A 17,390-nucleotide genomic window follows, 5' to 3' on the forward strand; every position below is an offset into this window, starting at 1 on the left:
CGTAAATTATTTTCTTTCCGCTTTTATTTTTTCCATTTTTTTTGACGTTGACGGAAATGTTTTATTTTGCAAGTTGGGTTTCCCCCTTTTTTTTATTTTTCGGCCGTGAGGGGTGTCAGCCCGGGTCAACCCCGTAAAAAAAGGATAAAAAAAGGAAGTCTAATGAATTCTGATATGGCATATTCATCAAAACCCCAACGTAATATCAAGAAAATTCCAACCGAATCGCGGTAAATTACACGTCCGTTTTCCGGTATGACGAATTTATGGTGGAGGCGTCGAGTGCAAGACAACGTTAATCCACCCCTGGAAAATCAACTAAACTTGGTGCACCGTCGTGTGAAATTAAAATTGGGGGGTTTAATTCAAACCCCTACACAACATGTGGAAAATTGCTTTCCGCTCATATAAATTAATTTAGTACAAAAAAAAAATTAATTCAATTTTTTTAACCCTTATAATAATATAGAAGGTATTCGTTTGAATGCAACCGGGTGTTCTTGGAACTGCACATTCAGGTCGTCCTGTCAGGGCCATGATATGTGGATACAATTCGAAGAGGGTAGATGGTAGCAGGTGCTTTAAACGCGGGGGTTTCTCTCTTTCTCTTTCCCCACCGTCATCTTGCAGTTGGGGGCCCCTTTTTACGACGGGGACTTTGTCCGTGAGATCTCGGAATCGGGCGTTAGAATAATTTATGCTAGAGACGCCACGTTGAAAATTAATCACTTCAACTTTTCTCGTAAAACTAAACAAGAAGCACAATTCCTATAAAAACTAACCGAAATAATTTCGTCGAAATAAGAATTTTCCTTTTCACCCCTCAATAAACTTCGTTTCGAGTTAAACTAATGTCCACTTAAAACCTCAAAGCCACCGCCGCCACCGCTTCAAAGTGCACTCGCCCCGACGGTTTGTTTTTTCTTTTTGTAAAACTCCCCTTTGACAATTATAAGGGAAAATAATCGGTTTGGAAAGTTTTCGTCCTCACTTCAACTTTCATCCTTATCCCGAAATCCATCGAAAACTCAATTTGATTTCAGTTTCCACTTTTAAGGCGTCATCGACGTGATAATGACCGCGTTATGTTCAGTTTAATCGAACCTGCACCACGTGAACCTACATTGCGTGACCTCTTAGAAGGACCAATTTGTATGTAAATGACAACCCAAAGGGGAAATCAAGAGGTTGTAGTTAATTTAAAGTTTTTTAATTCATTAATTTACAGATACTATGATCTCGTTTCTAAACTAAGAAAAAAAAATGATAGTATTTTCCACCGACCTCGGTATAAAACCGAGGTCGCTTGCGGCCGAGGCATTAGAATGATTAGAATGACATTTTGGACAGTAGATAATATTATTCCTCGTCCGCAAGTGACCTTGGCTAAATAAAATGACATCGTACTTTCTAAGCCGAGGTCGCTTGCGGCCGAGGCATTAGAGTATGTAATACCAAAAGCAACGCCTCAGCCGCAAGTGACCTGGGCTTAGGACGAAATATACCATATATGTCATTGCATTAAGCCGAGGTCGCTTGCGGCCGAGGCATTAGAGTGTATGATATCGATTGTAGCACCTCAACCTGATAACATAGGTTGAGGCTATTAAGTCGAGATCGCTTGCGACCGAGACTCTACATTTAATATCATTTTGGATAGCAGACCTCAGCCGTAAACGACCTCGGCTTAATAAAATGACACCGTACTTTTCATTCTAAGCCGAGGTCGCTTGCGGCCGAGGCATTAGTGTGATATCAAAACAACATCACACACAGTAATGCCACACACGTACTTTCCATCCTAAGCCGAGGTCGCTTGCGGGCGAGGCGCCACAATTAATACCATATACTTAGTAAAAAATATAATATCATATAGTAATGAATAATCAGTGGTTGTTTCTATTTAAAAAAACGAAAATTGTCATGATATCTCAAAATCTAAAACCGAAAAATTTTTTTTTACTACGTTATGAAATTCTGGACGTTTTCGGCATTAGCAGTTTCTGGAAAAACGAGATCATGACATGTAAGCTACATTTTTTCTAACTCTTGTAGTTTCCGAGTTAGCTTATTCGGCATCGAATTTGAACCATCCTATACAATGGTGTGAAATGAAATACAGGGTGGTACAGCTTGGTAAATATTGATTATATTAAAAATTGTTTCAAATAATAGTTGTTTCGAATAACATTTTAAATAGTTTTTTCAAATAGATATTTTGAAAATCTCCGCTAGGTATTGTTATGTATAGGTATAAAAATCGATAGTTTTGAGGTTATGTCAATAATTATGAGTTCTATCAAAAAACTTTTCAAACAATATTTACTTAGAATTAGGTTGCGAATAATTTATCTTAATAAAGTTTTTCGATATCTTCGCCAGGAAAGGCTGTACACTGGTATAAAATGAAATACAGGGTGATTCGCTATTTTGTACATAATCTTGGTTATATTAAAAATTGTTTCAAATTATAGTTGTTTAGAATTATATTCTAAATAATTATTCAAATAAAAATTTTGAAAATCTCCGCTAGATATCGTTGTCTATAGGTACGAAAATTAATGTTTTTGCGGATATATTAATAATTATGAGTTCTATCAAAAAAATTTTCAAACAATACTTACTTAGAATTAGGTTATGAATGATTTTTCTTAATAATATTTTTTGATATCTTCGCTAGATAAGACTGTGCACTGGTATAAAAGCGATACAGGGTGGTACACCTTGATAAATACTGATTATATTAAAAATTGTTTCAAATAATAGTTGTTTAAAATAACATTTTAAATAGTTTTTTCAAATAGAAATTTTCAAAATCTCTGCTAGATATCGTTATGTATAGATATAAAAATAAATATTTTTGAGGTTATGTCAATAATTATGAGTTTTATCAAAAAAATTTTTAAACAATATTTACTTAAAATTAGGTTGCGAATGGTGTATCTTAATAAAGCTTTTTGATATCTTCACCAGGAAAGCCTGTACACTGGTATAAAATGAAATACAGGGTGATTCGCTATTTTGTACATAATCTTGGTAAATATTGGTCATATTAAAAATTGTTTCAAATAATAGTTGTTTAAAATTATATTCTAAATAATTGTTCAAATAAAAATTTTGAAAATCTCCGCTAGATATCGTTGTTTATAGGTACGAAAATTAATGTTTTTGCGGATATATCAATAATTATGAGTTCTGTCAAAAAACTTTTCAAACAATATTTACTTAGAATTAGATTATGAATGATTTTTCTTAATAGTATTTTTTGATGTCTTCGTTAGATAAGGCTGTGTACTGGCGTAAAAGCGATACAGGGTGGTACACCTTGATAAATACTGATTATATTAAAAATTGTTTCAAATAATAGTTGTTTAGAATAACATTTTAAATAGTTTTCTCAAGCAGAAATTTTGAAAATCTCCGCTAGATATCGTTATGTATAGGTATAAAAATCAATATTTTTGAGGTTATGTCAATAAACATGAGTCTTATCAAAAAAAATTTCAAACAATATTTATTTAAAATTAGGTTGCAAATGATTTATCTTAATAAAATTTTTCAATATCTTCGCCAGAAAAGGCTGTACACTGGTATAAAATGAAATACAGGATGATTCGCTATTTTGTACATAATCTTGGTAAATATTGGTCATATTAGAAACTGTTTCAAATAATAGTTGTTTAGAACAACATTTTAAATAGTTTTTTCAAATAGAAATTTTGAAAATCTCCGACAGATGTCGTTATGTATAGGTATAAAAATCAATATTTTTGAGGTTATGTCAATAATTATGAGTTCTATCAAAAAACTTTTCAAACAATATTTATTTAGAATTAGATTATGAATGATTTTTCTTAATAGTATTTTTTGATATCTTCGCTAGATAAGGCTGTGTACTGGTATAAAAGCGATACAGGGTGGTACAAATTGATAAATACTGATTATATTAAAAATTGTTTCAAATAATAGTTGTTTAGAATAACATTTTAAATAGTTTTTTTAAATACATCTTTGAAAATCTCCGCTAGATATCGTTATGTATAGGTATAAAAATAAGCGAATAATGAGTGGTTGTTTCCATTTAAAAAACGAAAATTGTCATATCAAAAACTAAAACCGAAATATTTTTTTTGACTACGTCATGGAATTCTCTGTAAAATAATGTCTTAGTTATAATACTCCACCTATAATAATAACCAAGATAATTGCACTTGTTGGTTTTACGATATTTTCAATACTAGAAAAACGAGATGATGACATGTAAGCTACTTTTTTTCTAACTTTCATAGTTTTCGAGTTAGCCTATTCGGACATCGAATTTGAACCACTCTGTACAGCCAATATGTCTAATAATAATCTTTCCCAAGGTTTATATACTATAGCTTTATTGCCTGTCTTATTTGTTCGGGTATGGTTTTAAAGTAACACACAATTAGCATTAACGATATATTAAGAAATAAACTATGCGAATGAATAATGTTTAGCGGTCACTATTAACAACAACTTATGCGACCATTTTGCTTCTTATTATTTTAACGGTTATTTTATAGTCTGAACATAGACCCAAGCACTTGTGTCGCCATCTGTTGTGTTTATATCTAAACTGTACAAAATATTAACTTCTTTCATTTAGTATCACATCTCAACATTATTATGTCGAACTTCTTTTTTATTTCGGCTTTCATATTACTAATTTTTTTGGATAATTGTTGCACTAACACGTTTAAAGTAGCCTCCTTTTCGATTTTAATTTGAGGAGCTTGTAATTTGTTAAGAACAATTTTATGTTGCTTCAATTTGTGGACAAATATTAATTGCTTATCAATTTCTTCATCACTGTTAAATTAGTTACTTCCACTCGAATCTACCATGGTACAGAATGTTGTTTTATTAACGTTGTTTAACCCACGGTGTTGTATTAACGTCAACACAGTAATAAAAGTTGAACTATCTAAATTTGCAGATTGAGACCTGTTCGAATTAGCAATTGCTGTAGAGATGTAGGATTTGCTTAAAAATTTTATTCATTAGGGCCATTGTCGTTTTCTGTGGTAAATAAAATAAAATTTTTAAATGTACGTGCTTTGAATAATTTAAATTATTATCATACGGTATGGTTGTTGTGATAAGTGTCTCGGTGCTATTATAACTGGGCGATGGTGACATTCGAGCCGACCCTTGATGGCATAAAAGCACTGTCCTGTTTTACCTTTTATACGTTCCCGAAGGAGATGATTGATGTCGTTGTCTCGGAATGGCGTCGTGACGCCGCCGGATAATACCCCGGCTCATGTAATGATCGTCGTCAACTCAAGAACCAAGTATCATATTTCCGCATTCAACAGGAAATTCATTAACAAATTCGTTTTATAAAAATAAATTTGGCGGAGGCGCCGGGAATTTATCAATTTATATTCGAAATCGCGTACAATATTTGCGTTTAACATTTACTATGATGTTAAACGGTTATTGCTGTTATTTACGCGAACCGCATTCGCAAAACGGAGTGAATGAGGTGGTTGTTAAATTTGCGATCGCCATTCCCATTATTATACCGCCCTTATTTATGAGAAATACGCCGATAATTACACCTGGTGAAATGAAGGTATTAATATTTAAACGAATATCGACCTAGACTCGGTTCGGTTTGTTATTATTAACGAAGAAAAACATTTAACGGGGAACAAAAAATCAATTAGTTTTACAATGAAAATCATAAATAAGGAATTAAATTCAAATAATAGTTGTTTAAAATTATATTCTAAATAATTATTCAAATAGAAATTTTGAAAATCTCCGCTAGATATCGTTGTCTATAGGTATGCAAATTAATGTTTTTTCGGTTATATCAATAATTATGAGTTCTATCAAAAAACTTTTCAAACAATATTTACTTAGAATTAGATTATGAATGATTTTTCTTAATAATATTTTTTGATATCTTCGCTAGATAAGGCTATGTACTGGTATAAAAGCGATACAGGGTGGTACAAATTGATAAATACTGATTATATTAAAAATTGTTTCAAATAATAGTTGTTTAGAATAACATTTTAAATAGTTTTTTCAAATAGAAATTTTAAAAATCTACGCTAGATATCGTTATGTATAGGTATAAAAATTAATATTTTTGAGGTTATGTCAATAATTATGAGTTTTATCAAAAAAATTTTTAAACAATATTTATTTATAATTAGGTTGCGAATGATTTATCTTAATAAAATTTTTCGATATCTTCGCCAGGGAAGGCTGTACACTGATATAAAATGAAATACAGGGTGATTCGCTATTTTGTACATAATCTTTGTAAATATTAGTCATATTAAAAATTGTTTCTAATAATAGTTGTTTAGAATAACATTTTAAATAGTTTTTTCAAATAAAAATTTTGAAAATCTCCGCTAGATATCGTTGTCTATAGGTATGCAAATTAATGTTTTTGCGGTTATATCAATAATAATGAGTTCTATCAAAACACTTTTCAAACAATATTTACTTAGAATTAGATTATGAATGATTTTTCTTAATAATATTTTTTGATATCTTCGCTAAATAAGGCTATGTACTGGTATAAAAGCGATACAGGGTGGTACAAATTGATAAATACTGATTATATTAAAAATTGTTTCAAATAATAGTTGTTTAGAATAACGTTTTAAATACTTTTTTCAAATAGAAATTTTGAAAATCTCCACTAGATATCGTTATGTATAGGTATAAAAATTAATATTTTTGAGGTTGTCAATAATTATGAGTTTTATCAAAAAAAAAATTTAAACAATATTTACTTATAATTAGGTTGCGAATGATTTATCTTAATAAACTTTTTCGATATCTTCGCCAGGGAAGGCTGTACACTGATATACAATTAAATACAGGGTGATTCGCTATTTTGTACATAATCTTGGTAAATATTAGTCATATTAAAAATTGTTTCAAATAATAGTTGTTTAGAATTATATTCTAAATAATTATTCAGATAAAAATGTTGAATATCTACGCTAGATATCGTTATGTATAGGTATAAAAATTAATGTTTTTGCGGTTATATCAATAATAATGAGTTCTATCAAAAAACTTTTCAAACAATATTTACTTAGAATTAGATTATGAATGATTTCTCTTAATAATATTTTTTGATATCTTCGTTAGATAAGGCTATGTACTGGTATAAAAGCGATACAGGGTGGTACAAATTGATAAATACTGATTATATTAAAAATTGTTTCAAATAATAGTTGTTTAGAATAACATTTTAAATACTTTTTTCAAATAGAAATTTTGAAAATCTCCGCTAGATATCGTTATGTATAGGTATAAAAATTAATATTTTTGAGGTTATGTCAATAATTATGAGTTTTATCAAAAAAAATTTTAAACAATATTTACTTATAATTAGGTTGCGAATGATTTATCTTAATAAAGTTTTTCGATATCTTCGCCAGGGAAGGCTGTACACTGATATAAAATGAAATACAGGGTGATTCGCTATTTTGTACATAATCTTGGTAAATATTAGTCATATTAAAAATTGTTTCAAATAATAGTTGTTTGGAATTATATTCTAAATAATTATTCAAATAGAAATTTTGAAAATCTCCGCTAGATATCGTTGTCTATAGGTACGCAAATTAATGTTTTTGCGGTTATATCAATAATAATGAGTTCTATCAAAAAACTTTTCAAACAATATTTACTTAGAATTAGATTATGAATGATTTTTCTTAATAATATTTTTTGATATCTTCGCTAGATAAGGCTATGTACTGGTATAAAAGCGATGCAGGGTGGTACAAATTGATAAATACTGATTATATTAAAAATTGTTTCAAATAATAGTTGTTTAGAATAACATTCTAAATACTTTTTTCAAATAGAAATTTTGAAAATCTCCCCTAGATATCGTTATGTATAGGTATAAAAATTAATATTTTTGAGGTTATGTCAATAATTATGAGTTTTATCAAAAAAATTTTTAAACAATACTTACTTATAATTAGGTTGTGAATGATTTATCTTAATAAACTTTTTCGATATCTTCGCCAGGGAAGGCTGTACACTGATATAAAATGAAATACAGGGTGATTCGCTATTTTGTACATAATCATGGTAAATATTAGTCATATTAAAAATTGTTTCAAATAATAGTTGTTTAGAATTATATTCTAAATAATTATTCAAATAGAAATTTTGAAAATCTACGCTAGATATCGTCGTCTATAGGTACGCAAATTAATGTTTTTGCGGTTATATCAATAATAATGAGTTCTATCAAAAAACTTTTCAAACAATATTTACTTAGAATTAGATTATGAATGATTTTTCTTAATAATATTTTTTGATATCTTCGCTAGATAAGGCTATGTACTGGCATAAAAGCGATACAGGGTGGTACAAATTGATAAATACTGATTATATTAAAAATTGTTTCAAATAATAGTTGTTTAGAATAACATTTTAAATAGTTTTTTCAAATAGAAATTTTGAAAATCTACGCTTGATATCGTTATGTATAGGTATAAAAATTAATATTTTTGAGGTTATGTCAATAATTATGAGTTTTATCAAAAAAATTTTTAAACAATATTTACTTATAATTAGGTGGCGAATGATTTATCTTAATAAACTTTTTCGATATCTTCGCCAGGGAAGGCTGTACACTGGTATAAAATCAAATACAGGGTGATTCGTTATTTTGTACATAATCTTGGTTATATTAAAAATTGTTTCAAATAATAGTTGTTTAGAATAACATTTTAAATACTTTTTTCAAATAGAAATTTTGAAAATCTCCGCTAGATATCGTTATGTATAGGTATAAAAATTAATATTTTTGAGGATATGTTAATAATTATGAGTTTTATCAAAAAAAATTTTAAACAATATTTACTTATAATTAGGTTGCGAATGATTTATCTTAATAAACTTTTTCGATATCTTCGCCAGGGAAGGCTGTACACTGATATAAAATGAAATACAGGGTGATTCGCTATTTTGTACATAATCTTGGTAAATATTAGTCATATTAAAAATTGTTTCAAATAATAGTTGTTTAGAATTATATTCTAAATAATTATTCAAATAAAAATTTTGAAAATCTAAGCTAGATATCGTTGTCTATAGGTATGCAAATTAATGTTTTTTCGGTTATATCAATAATTATGAGTTCTATCAAAAAACTTTTCAAACAATATTTACTTAGAATTAGATTATGAATGATTTTTCTTAATAAAATTTTTTGATATCTTCGATAGATAAGGCTGTGTACTGGCATAAAAGCGATACTGGGTGGTACAAATTGATAAATACTGATTATATTAAAAATTGTTTCAAATAATAGTTGTTTAGAATAACATTCTAAATAGTTTTTTCAAATAGAAATTTTGAAAATCTACGCTAGATATCGTCATGTATAGGTATAAAAATTAATATTTTTGAGGTTATGTCAATAATTATGAGTTTTATCAAAAAAATTTTTAAACAATATTTACTTATAATTAGGTTGCGAATGATTTATCTTAATAAACTTTTTCGATATCTTCGCCAGGGAAGGCTGTACACTGATATAAAATGTAATACAGGGTGATTCACTATTTTGTACATAATCTTTCTAAATATTGGTCATATTAAAAATTGTTTCAAATAATAGTTGTTTAGAATTATATTCTAAATAATTATTCAAATAAAAATTTTGAAAATCTCCGCTAGATATCGTTGTCTATAGGTACAAAAATTAATGTTTTTGCATTATTTATGAGAAATACGCCGATAATTATACCTGGTGAAATGAAGGTATAAATATTTAAACGAATATCGACCTAGACTCGGTTCGGTTTGTTATTATTAACGAAGAAAAACATTTAACGAGGAACAAAAAATCAATTAGTTTTACAATGAAAATCATAAATAAGGAATTAAATTCATTCCCAGTAAAAATCTAGTTTTAAACGAGAAAACCTTTTTATATGAAAATGAGCTTTTCGTTTTATGATAGGATCTAGTGTTGTGCATACGGAGTAATTGCTTCCGGTTAAGTAGGTCAAAGCTCTGGTTGTAAATAATTCATTTATCCCGATGTAATTATTTATTATAACTCTTTATAGAATTATTTTCAATTTGAAAGTTTATTGTAAAAAAAGGAAATATCTTACCGTCAGCTTGGAGCGAAGAATGGTGTTCATGAATGATTGGCTTGTGACCCTCTATCAGATTTGGCAATCTAAAGGGACTTCCTAAATCGCGCATAGCCCCACAGGCGAACTTCGATTGCTCTGAGCAATCATGTGTGCTTCAACAAGATGATCGTTTCCAGATCCTTTCTTAGATCTATAACAAAAATTAAAATTTAATAAAATCTAATTATCTTAAAATAATTTTCGATCGATAAAAAACGTAAATACTTTTTTATCGTCACTTAATTAACGAATATTCATCATAAATTTCGGAATTTACGATAAAACCCGATCGTGAGATATATCGGAAAAATTGGAGAGGTTGTTTTCTTTTCTCTAAACGCTAATGGATCGTAATGGAAATGGAAAACCTACATTCCCTGTGTGCATATTGATTTTATAATTAGGCCAACATCAGTGTTATTAACCCAATTCTTTTTTATTTATATATTTTTCTACTTTTATTATTACATTTCAGATTTAAATCGAAATTTTGTTCGATCATGTTTCATTGTTAGGCAACTTTTAATACATTACTTATTCTCATCTCTTTTCTCGTTTCAAATCGTAGGAATTCTTCTACGAAAAGTAATTTTCAGAAGGTTCTCCACGTTAGTGGAATTAAATTGAAACAGAAATCTTTTCCAAGAATTTTTCAATCAGAAACATAATAATAACAAACAAATAATACAGGAAAATAACAATCATTTCAACTACCCACTAACTAAAAAAATAATGTCATACTTAATTTAATCTCTTGAAATTTATAAGTTTCAAAAATGTATTTGTATTAGTGGTGGAACGATATCCGGCAATTTAAAATGGCTAATATACAGGGTGGTGTCTACGGATATTCGACAGTGAATACTGAAAGTTAGTTTTGAAACTATCAATCGTTTACAATTTTTTAGAATAACTATTTTTTATTAATTAATATTAGTACTAATTCTACTATTAGATCTAGAATATTTTTTCAGTTAAAAAATATCTATCCAACACACAGTAATAAAAAAGAAAATCAATGACACGTGAAAATGCCAAACCAGATGCCTATTTCACAAAAATTATTATCAAGAAATGAACACTGCTGCATTTAAATATTTTACAAACGACACAATTCTATTATACAATCAATTATACAGGGTGATTCAAAAAACCGATGACAGACTTCTAGGACAGGTAGTACACCAAAAATTAATATGAAAAGTCCTAATATACATGTGGTCGCAATTGCCTCTTTAACGAGATATAGCGGGTCAAAGTTTCTTTAAAATTAAACATTATCTACAATAAAAAGCCCTTTTTTAATAATATTGTCGACGCCATTGCTAATTTTGTCAAACGGGCAGTATTTTCGTGCAAAGTGATCAATTGGTCTGTTGCGAAACTTTGATCAAAGCAATAGTTTTTAAGAAAAAGACGATTGTAAAAAATTTGTTAATCCAATCAAAAACTGTTGCTTTAATCAAAGTTTTGTAAGAGACCAATTGATAGATAATTGATCACTTTAATAATGTTTAATTTTAAAGTTTATCTGTCAGCGGTTTTTTGAATCACCCTGTATAATTGGTATAATTGGTGCATAAAATACTTGTGCATGGTCACTTAATAATAAAATCATTAAGTATCCAGATTGGTCTGCTTTCAGAAGATATGCAAGAAACTCGGAATAAAGACCTTAGAAGGTATAGAGAAAACTTTTCCAGAAAAATGTCAAGAATATACAATAATAGAGACATTTTAAATAGACTATTAATATCTTCAGACCCAATTGTAATATCATTTATTATTATATCATAGTAAGAAATCAAGGAATAATACAGATTTTTCTGAAGAAAATGATGACTATTTCAAAATGTCAACTTAGGCATGGTATCTCAATTTTGGGACACTGTACATTTCAATTTTATCTAAAAAAATCGCGTTTATAAATATAACATAGATATCCAAGAATTTTTTCTGGAATTAATTTTTATCGAATTGATTTCATACTTTATGTACAGGGTGTCCAAATTTCGATGGGTTTGCAGGGTATCTCAGTTATTATGAAAGATAGAAAGTTGCGGCTTTCGCGAACCTGAGCTACTTTTTTGTGAAACTTACAATGGCGCAAACCAAATTTTCATAGCCCTTTTCGTTTGTTTGAAATTTACGATTTTCAGACACCTCCTGTGTCTCGGCTTTCCGGAAACTTAGTAAAAAAGTAAAAATGGGCTCTAATAGATTTTTTCACGTGGAATCCAATGGTGCACGTAGAATTTTTCTAGTCATCACGGTTTTTGAGTTATAAACACAATTCAAATACTAAATAACTCAACTTCTAAAATACTTAACTCTTTATAACTCAAAAACCGTGATGACTATAAAAATTCTACGTGCACCATTGGATTCTACGTGAAAAAATCTATTAGAACCCGTTTTTACGTTTCCGGATAGCCGAGATACAGGAGGTGTCTGAAAATCGTTAATTTTGAAACACTCTCTGTATATCAAAAACGAAGAGGGCTATGAAAATTTGGTTTGCGCCATTGTAAGTTTCACAAAAAAGTAGCTCAGGTTCGCGAAAGCCGCAACTTTCTATCTTTCATAATAACTGAGATACCCTGCAAACCCATCGAAATTTGGACACCCTGTACACAGTGTATACAGGATGTCTCCCGTAACTGGTTCGTTAGAACTTCTTTAGGGTCCACTATTTGTACAGTTTTGAAATTTTGGTTGTTCATTCGGAACTTTCTATCTAAAACATTCTCAAGATGGCCGCCACTTCCGGTCTACCGAATGCTATCAAAATTTCAAACCTCTATGTATAGTGGAACCTTAAAAAGTTTTAACGAACCAGTTACGAGAGACACCTGTATACAGGATGTCTCCAAAATGCATGTACAACGGAAGACCATAGATTCCTTGGCTCAAAATAGGTCGATTTTAGTTAAGTTATCTATATCCGAAGTTGCTTCGTTTCGCCGCTAGAGGACTTCAAAGTTAGCAAAAAAAATTCTTTTATTTTTTATAACTCGAAAACGTGTAAATCAATTGAAACCATTTATCAGAAGTGAGTTCCTTGGTTCAATTAACTTCTATTTTGAGTCAAGGAATTTGTGGTCTTCCGTTGTACACGCATTTCGGAGACACCTGTATATTTCCACAAGGATCCAATAAATCGTAACTTTAATGAATTCTTATGAAATTATCAGCATTTGTAGTACAAATTATAAGCTATCCAATGAACGAAACAGATTTTTAAAACATCTTTTTGTTTTTGAGATATTAATTATTAAACATTAAAGGCACTTTTGCATTTTTTAGGATAAACAATCATTTTCAAAAAATCGTAATAAATCGTAGCGTGAATGAATTCTTATAAAATTATCAGCATTTGTAGTACAAATTATAAGCTTTCCAATGAACGAAACAGATTTTCAAAATATCTTTTCGTTTTTGAGATATTAATTATTAAACATCTCAAGGCACTTTTGCATTTTTTACGATAAACAATCATTTTTAAAAAATTGTAATAAATCGTAGCTTTAATGAATTCTTATAAAATTATCAGCATTTGTAGTACAAATTATAAGCTTTCCAATAAACGAAACAGATTTTCAAAATATCTTTTTGTTTTTGAGATATTAATTATTAAACATCTCAAGGCACTTTTGTATTTTTTAGGATAAACAATCATTTTCAAATAATCGTAATAAATCGTAGCTTTAATGAATTCTTATAAAATTATCAGCATTTGTAGTACAAATTATAAGCTATCCAATGACAGAAACAGATTTTTAAAATATCTTTTCGTTTTTGAGATATTAATTATTAAACATCTAAAGGCACTTTTGCTTTTTTTAGGATAAACAATCATTTTCAAAAAATCGTAATAAATCGTAGCTTTCATGAATTCTTATAAAATTATCAGCATTTGTAGTACAAATTATAAGCTATCCAATGACCGAAACAGATTTTTAAAATATCTTTTTGTTTTTGAGATATTAATTATTAAACATCTCAAGGCACTTTTGCATTTTTTAGGATAAACAATCATTTTCAAACAATCGTAATAAATCGTAGCTTTAATGAATTCTTATAAAATTATCAACATTTGTAGTACAAATTATAAGCTTTCCAATGACCGAAACAGATTTTTAAAATATCTTTTCGTTTTTGAGATATTAATTATTAAACATCTCAAGGCACTTTTGCATTTTTTAGGATAAACAATCATTTTCAAAAAATCGTAATAAATCGTAGCTTTAATGAATTCTTATAAAATTATCAGCATTTGTAGTACAAATTATAAGCTATCCAATGACCGAAACAGATTTTTAAAATATCTTTTTATTTTTGAGATATTAATTATTAATCATCTCAAGGCACTTTTGCATTTTTTACGATAAACAATTATTTTCAAAAAATCGTAATAAATCGTAGCTTTAATGAATTCTTATGAAATTATCAGCATTTGTAGTACAAATTATAAGCTTTCCAATGAACCAAACAGATTTTCAAAATATCTTTTTGTTTTTGAGATATTAATTATTAAACATCTCAAGGCACTTTTACATTTTTTAGGATAAACAATCATTTTCAAAAAATCGTAATAAATCGTAGCTTTAATGAATTCTTATAAAATTATCAGCATTTGTAGTACAAATTATAAGCTTTCCAATGAACGAAACAGATTTTCAAAATATCTTTTTGTTTTTGAGATATTAATTATTAAACATCTCAAGGCACTTTTGCATTTTTTAGGATAAACAATCATTTTCAAAAAATCGTAATAAATCGTAGCTTTAATGAATTCTTATGAAATTATCAGCATTTGTAGTACAAATTATAAGCTATCCAATGACCGAAACAGATTTTCAAAATATCTTTTCGTTTTTGAGATATTAATTATTAAACATCTCAAGGCACTTTTACATTTTTTAGGATAAACAATCATTTTCAAAAAATCGTAATAAATCGTAGCTTTAATGAATTCTTATGAAATTATCAGCATTTGTAGTACAAATTATAAGCTTTCCAATGAACCAAACAGATTTTCAAAATATCTTTTTGTTTTTGAGATATTAATTATTAAACATCTCAAGGCACTTTTACATTTTTTAGGATAAACAATCATTTTCAAAAAATCGTAATAAATCGTAGCTTTAATGAATTCTTATAAAATTATCAGCATTTGTAGTACAAATTATAAGCTTTCCAATGAACGAAACAGATTTTCAAAATATCTTTTTGTTTTTGAGATATTAATTATTAAACATCTCAAGGCACTTTTGCATTTTTTAGGATAAACAATCATTTTCAAAAAATCGTAATAAATCGTAGCTTTAATGAATTCTTATGAAATTATCAGCATTTGTAGTACAAATTATAAGCTATCCAATGACCGAAACAGATTTTCAAAATATCTTTTCGTTTTTGAGATATTAATTATTAAACATCTCAAGGCACTTTTACATTTTTTAGGATAAACAATCATTTTCAAAAAATCGTAATAAATCGTAGCTTTAATGAATTCTTATGAAATTATCAGCATTTGTAGTACAAATTATAAGCTTTCCAATGAACCAAACAGATTTTCAAAATATCTTTTTGTTTTTGAGATATTAATTATTAAACATCTCAAGGCACTTTTACATTTTTTAGGATAAACAATCATTTTCAAAAAATCGTAATAAATCGTAGCTTTAATGAATTCTTATAAAATTATCAGCATTTGTAGTACAAATTATAAGCTATCCAATGACCGAAACAGATTTTCAAAATATCTTTTCGTTTTTGAGATATTAATTATTAAACATCTCAAGGCACTTTTACATTTTTTAGGATAAACAATCATTTTCAAAAAATCGTAATAAATCGTAGCTTTAATGAATTCTTATGAAATTATCAGCATTTGTAGTACAAATTATAAGCTTTCCAATGAACCAAACAGATTTTCAAAATATCTTTTTGTTTTTGAGATATTAATTATTAAACATCTCAAGGCACTTTTGCATTTTTTAGGATAAACAATCATTTTCAAAAAATCGTAATAAATCGTAGCTTTAATGAATTCTTATAAAATTATCAGCATTTGTAGTACAAATTATAAGCTTTCCAATGAACGAAACAGATTTTCAAAATATCTTTTTGTTTTTGAGATATTAATTATTAAACATCTCAAGGCACTTTTGCATTTTTTAGGATAAACAATCATTTTCAAAAAATCGTGATAAATCGTAGCTTTAATGAATTCTTATAAAATTATCAGCATTTGTAGTACAAATTATAAGCTATCCAATGAACGAAACAGATTTTCAAAATATCTTTTTGTTTTTGAGATATTAATTATTAAACATCTCAAGGCACTTTTGCATTTTTTAGGATAAACAATCATTTTCAAAAAATCGTAATAAATCGTAGCTTTAATGAATTCTTATAAAATTATCAGCATTTGTAGTACAAATTATAAGCTATCCAATGAACGAAACAGATTTTGAAAATATCTTTTCGTTTTTGAGATATTAATTATTAAACATCTAAAGGCACTTTTGCATTTTTTAGGATAAACAATCATTTTCAAAAAATCGTAATAAATCGTAACTTTAATGAATTCTTATGAAATTATCAGCATTTGTAGTACAAATTATAAGCTATCCAATGACCGAAACAGATTTTTAAAATATCTTTTTATTTTTGAGATATTAATTATTAATCATCTCAAGGCACTTTTGCATTTTTTACGATAAACAATTATTTTCAAAAAATCGTAATAAATCGTAGCTTTAATGAATTCTTATGAAATTATCAGCATTTGTAGTACAAATTATAAGCTTTCCAATGACCGAAACAGATTTTCAAAATATCTTTTTGTTTTTGAGATATTAATTATTAAACATCTCAAGGCACTTTAGCATTTTTTAGGATAAACAATCATTTTCAAAAAATCGTAATAAATCGTAGCTTTAATGAATTCTTATAAAATTATCAGCATTTGTAGTACAAATTATAAGCTTTCCAATGACCGAAACAGATTTTCAAAATATCTTCTTGTTTTTGAGATATTAATTATTAAACATCTCAAGGCACTTTTGCATTTTTTAGGATAAACAATCATTTTCAAAGAATCGTAATAAATCGTAGCTTTAATGAATTCTTATAAAATTATAAGCATTTGTAGTTCAAATTATAAGCTATCCAATGACCGAAACAGATTTTTAAAATATCTTTTTG

General features: G+C 27.9%; 1 protein-coding gene across 6 annotated transcripts in view; it reads right to left on the reverse strand.

The window, feature by feature from the left end:
- The window catches only part of LOC111423536 (1-phosphatidylinositol 4,5-bisphosphate phosphodiesterase epsilon-1-like), a 169,523-nt gene that overhangs the window by 38,184 nt on the left and 113,949 nt on the right, over positions 1-17,390 (reverse strand). For all 6 annotated transcript variants that reach the window (XM_071195455.1, XM_071195454.1, XM_071195457.1 and 3 more), the window contains one exon: positions 10,152-10,326. In XM_071195455.1, coding sequence (XP_071051556.1) covers positions 10,152-10,245 — 94 coding nt within the window. In that variant the 5' untranslated portion in view covers positions 10,246-10,326. The remainder of the gene's footprint in view (positions 1-10,151; positions 10,327-17,390) is intronic.

The sequence above is a fragment of the Onthophagus taurus genome, chromosome 3, assembly GCF_036711975.1.
Source record: "Onthophagus taurus isolate NC chromosome 3, IU_Otau_3.0, whole genome shotgun sequence".
NCBI lineage: Eukaryota > Metazoa > Arthropoda > Insecta > Coleoptera > Scarabaeidae > Onthophagus > Onthophagus taurus.